The sequence below is a fragment of the Cricetulus griseus genome, unplaced genomic scaffold (assembly GCF_003668045.3).
Source record: "Cricetulus griseus strain 17A/GY unplaced genomic scaffold, alternate assembly CriGri-PICRH-1.0 unplaced_scaffold_1, whole genome shotgun sequence".
Lineage (NCBI taxonomy): Eukaryota > Metazoa > Chordata > Mammalia > Rodentia > Cricetidae > Cricetulus > Cricetulus griseus.
The window spans coordinates 6,783,761-6,788,960 of NW_023276808.1; the positions used below are offsets into that span (position 1 = coordinate 6,783,761).

The 5,200-nt window shown below is 36.3% G+C and overlaps 1 protein-coding gene across 1 annotated transcript; it reads left to right on the forward strand.

Annotated features, from left to right (window-relative positions):
* Positions 1-10: 10 nt before the first annotated feature.
* LOC100752592 (zinc finger protein 120-like) lies at positions 11-4,743 on the forward strand. Its single transcript, XM_035453659.1, has 3 exons — positions 11-1,998; positions 2,200-2,260; positions 3,415-4,743. Exons 1-3 carry the CDS (start codon positions 1,929-1,931, stop codon positions 4,382-4,384), a joined length of 1,101 nt encoding a protein of 366 aa, XP_035309550.1. The 5' UTR covers positions 11-1,928; the 3' UTR covers positions 4,385-4,743.
* The last annotated feature ends 457 nt before the right edge of the window (positions 4,744-5,200 follow it).

Consider the following 5,200-nt stretch of genomic DNA (forward strand, 5'->3'; position numbering starts at 1 on the left):
TTTATGAGGATAAATGCACTTGGAGCAAAGACCCAGCTTCCCCAATCTCCACTCATTCCAGCACTGTCTCCAGTCTCCATTCCCCAAAATCCACTGCTACTCTGTTTCCCTTCAGAAAACAGAAGGCTTCCCAGGGATATCAACCTAACATCATGACAAGGAAAAGAAAATCAAGACACAAACCCTCATACAAGCCTGACCAATGTAACTCAGTAGAAGGTAAAGTGTCTCAAGATCAATCAAAAGAATCACCACAAGATCTTCTGGTAGGAATCCCATAAGCAAACCCCTATGACCCTTGTTTAGTTCATTCTGTTGGCAAAGTTCTCCTGTTTTCTGCAAACCCTCTCAATCCCGCAATGTTCACCCCCTCCTTCCACAGGATTCCTAGACCTGAAGCAAATATTTTTGCTCCTATCAGCTGCTAGAAGAAGCATCTCTGACGATAATTGGGCTAAGCACCAATTTGTGATTATAGCAGAATATACATATGAATCCTTTCATTGACTTATTCCTTGGTCAATTTTAGTTTGTTCTACTATCGTTTTCTAAGCCATTCAAGTTCTTATTCCTTGGCTGTTCTAGTACTGTCAGGCATGATTTTCTTCTCAGAGCTAGACCTTCAAGTTTAAGCAGTCATTTGTTGAACACTGCAGAAGCTCTGATCCACCACTGCACCAGAATATTTTGCAGGCAGGACAAGTGTGGTTCTAAAATTTTGTGGCTACCTTGGTGTCCCAATCCAATAATGGGAGCTTTATGTGGTTATAGAAGATGGCTGGTTCAGCTTCTTTACTGTTAATTACTAGGAGTACTCACTAAGGACTCACCCTTACAGGTTCTGGGAAATTCTCATTGCACTGTTTCCACAAAGCCTGTTAAAAGCTCCCCCATTGCAGTCATCTCTCCCATCTTCTTCCCCTCTGCCCCGTCCTTACTCACCTGTTCTTTTCTGGTCACATCCCTACCTGCCATCATTGCATCCAGAAAATCTCATTTTTATACACAGAGAGATCCATGTATCTCCCCTGTAAATGTAGTTCTTATTTGCTCTAAAATAATGAAAACTTAGAGTAAGATATAGAGGAAAATGCTGAGAAATCATAGAGAAGGTAAAAGCCAAAGTCACCTTTATCTCACTAGTTTCCAATTGGAAAAGTGCGAGTTTCTGTTTCTTTTTGCTTATATCCCTCTCTCCTTAGCCTTCATACTTCTATCTCATTGCACCCATTTCACTGCCTGTTTCAGCCAGCCTTCTGTACAGACCTCTAGACCCCTTCGTTTGCTAGGGGCAAGCTCCATCTTTTTTCTTCAGACAAGCTGAATTTGTGCAAGGAAATTATCAACACACTCCTCTAGAGCTGTTCTAGTTACTTAGCCTCTCTAGCCTCTCTGCATCTAAGGATTGTACTGTGATTAACTGTGATCACTGGGATTGTATTTTACTTAAATTCTATTAATACATATTTTAAAAAGTAAAGAAAATCTGGAACTATAACTGTCTAATCTTCAATTCCATCAATGACTAAAGAAGGAATTATTACAACCTAAGTAAACAGGCAGTGCATTGCAGGCAACTTCCTAGACTTTACAAATGACAGAGACACATGAGTGCCTTACAGACACACAAACCTTTTCTGCAACACTGGGCATCCATCTTCAGGCTACACCACTAGGGTATCTCTCAGACATTTCAGTGAAGCAGGCAATTTGAAATACTGGTCTGCCTTATATTGGCAAATTTAATCAGTTGCTTTTCTCTGTATCCTGAATAAAAGTAACATATCTTAAAATAAGGTTCTACAGAAATATACATTTAGTATACAGTCGCTATCATGTTTTTGGTTGCACACATGTATGTGATATTTTAGAATGTCATCACCTATGATGATGTGCATATCGACCTCACATGGAAAGAATGGACTTTGATGGACACTTCTCAGAAGAATCTCTACAAAGATGTGATGCTGGAGACCTACAGGAACCTCAATGATATAGGTAAGACTGTATTATATTTCATATTTTGAAATAACAGGACAACATCAATTGGTTATTGGTGCTCTTCTTTAACTTTATTTAGATAGAAAAAAAGAATGTGGTAAATAAATCAGCCAAAATTCTAAAGTTCACTGAAGACAGTAACTTAAATTTTGCACATGTTTCAATAATAAATATACATTTTCTGCTACTATATTTTAGGATACAATTGGGAAGACAATAGCATTGAAGAACATTGTGCAAGTTGTAAAAGACATGAAAGGTAATTTTCATTTATGAGATCATAGAAATGTGTCTCTGAAGAAATTGGGATGTGTCCTGAATTTTGAAACAGAAACAACAGTGTAATTGAGCACAGCTTAAATTGCATTGATGGTTATTACATTCTCAATAAACCATATAACTCAATTTCAGGTAGATGAACTGTATTTGCAAAATAACATTTAAGAAACAATACAACAAAAAATACCTTAAGAGTAATTACCACTTGAACAATCATACCATGAGAGCTATACTGTAGAAATATAATTCCATTTATTTCTTACTACGTATATCACTTAAGTCATGGTTGATGTGAAAAGCACATCTCCACACCTTCAACTGAGAAAACACTTCATAGAAAATTTAGTTTTACCCATGAACTTGCTGGTGCTTTGTAAGTTTAGTAACAGGGCCCTTATTGTCAAAGGCCAAGGGGCAGTTATTGCAGGATAACCTTAATCTCTCTAGCACATGTCTACAAGGAACAGAAAATGAAGCTGAAATAAATGTGGAAGCCTCTTCATTATAAACTTCCTTTACTAAGTATATCATGTATTAGTTAGAATACAAGCCATATGACCAAAGGAATAAGGAGACTATAATATACCATTCTCACAGAATATTTAAAAGACATGTAGTAGTCCCAATTTAAGCATACTTGTTGAATTTGATTCATGTGTACAAGTATTTAATTTTCCTGCTTCTTTGCTAATTCACCAACAAGTTCATGCTGCAGAAAAGTCCAATGAGTCTAGAACTGTGTACATACTTCTGTTTGTTCTAGGTCATTAGCAAACGTAATGTGATTCAACTTGTAGGAAAACTTCAAAATTCAATAATGGTGATAAAGATCTGAATCTTTCCAGTTCTCTTCAATATGTAAAAAATCAACTGTAAAAAAGGGTTCTAAATATTAGAAAAATATAATAGAGCATTATACCTACACTGGTATGTTCAAAGATGAAAAACAACCTCTTCAAAGATGAAAAACAACACTTAATGTAGGGGAAAACATGAGTGTAAACCAGTGATAAGCCTGTAAGATCTGATTCTTCTGCACATTTGCAACAAATTATAATAATAATTTATAGGGATATCAAGATTTAACATTGTATTGAAAGTGGTAAAGCATTTACATGCCCATTTTCCTTGCAGGCATGAAGGAAGACAAACTGCGCAGAAGCCTTCTGTATATACACAATGTCATAAAGCCTATGCGTGTTACAGTCATCTTCAAAGGCATAAAAGATCACATAGTGGAGAGAAACCCTATGAATGTAATCTATGTGGAAAACCTTTTGCTAATTATAGTCATCTTAAAACACATTTAAGGACACACACTGGAGAGAAACCTTATGAATGTAATCAGTGTGGTAAAGCCTTTGCTCGGCAAAGTACTCTTCAAATACATAAAAGGACACACACTGGAGAGAAACCTTATGAATGTAATCAGTGTGGTAAAGCCTTTGCTCAGCAAAGTACTCTTCAAATGCATAAAAGGACACACACTGGAGAGAAACCCTATGAATGTAATCAGTGTGATAAAGCCTTTTCTCATCAGGGTTCACTTCATGTGCATGAAAGGACACACACTGGAGAGAAACCTTATGAATGTAGTCAGTGTGGTAAAGCCTTTGCCCGTTACAGTCAACTTCATGTGCATGAAAGGACACACACTGGAGAGAAACCCTATGAATGTAATCAGTGTGGTAAAACCTTTGCCTGTTATAGCCAACTTCAAATGCATAAAAGGACACATACTAGAGAGAAACCCTATGAATGTAATCAGTGTGGTAAAGCCTTTTCTAATCAGAGTACACTTAATGTGCATAAAAGGACACATACTGGAGAGAAACCTTATGAATGTAATGAGTGTGGTAAAGCTTTTTCACATCATGGTAATCTTCAAATACATAAAAGGCGACATACCGGAGAGAAACCTTATGAATGTAATCAGTGTGGTAAAGCTTTTTCACACCATAGTAATCTTCAAATACATAAAAGGAGACATACTGGAGAGAAACCTTATGAATGTAATCAGTGTGGTAAAGCTTTTTCACACCATGGTAGTCTTCAAAAGCATAAAAGGAGACATACTGGAGAGAAACCCTATGAATGCATTTAGTGTGGTAAAGCCTTTGCTCAGCATATTTCACTTCAAATGCATGAAGGAACACATAAAGACAAAAGCCTTATGAAGGAAATCAATGTGGTAGAATCTTCACATTTCAAAGTGTTTTTAAAGTTCATAAAAGAGCACATAATTGAGAGAAACCATATGAACCATATCAATTCCATAAAATCTTTGCTTGGCAAATTCATCTTCAGATACATAAAAGGAAACATAATAGGAAGAAACTCTAAGAATGTATTCAGTGTGGAAAGGCCTTTGTGTGTCAATGTTTTCTTCAAGAACATAAAATAACACATACTGTATAAAAACCATTTTAAGGTAATCAGTGTGGAAAAGATTTTCCATATAACCAGGAGTCTTTCAAATCATTTCAAAAAGTCATTCATCAGTGAAACTATAAATTTAGTCAGTTTGGTTTAATTTTGCATTTCATACAAGATCAAACTTTGTAGGCAATCACCCTGATGAAGCCTTTCCAAGTTTAAATCATTTTTGAGTACCTGAAAAAGATTGTGACGGCTTCTTATTATCACGTATTTGGTGGAATTTTAGCCACCACTCTCCCAGTCAATTACACAACCATATTTCTTTTGTAGCAGTAATTTCACAGTGTCAACAATCTGTGCAAACATTAGGATGTCCATTTTTATATTGTTGCTGCAGCACACTCATGGAAAAATGAGTTTATGGACTTATGAAGCCATATTTGTAGTGTAAAATGGTGAGGCAAGGAAACAACCTCCCATCCAGAAACCAGACCCAATGAGAGAAAGTCATTTCGGCCCTGAAGCTGAAGCTAAAGTAACA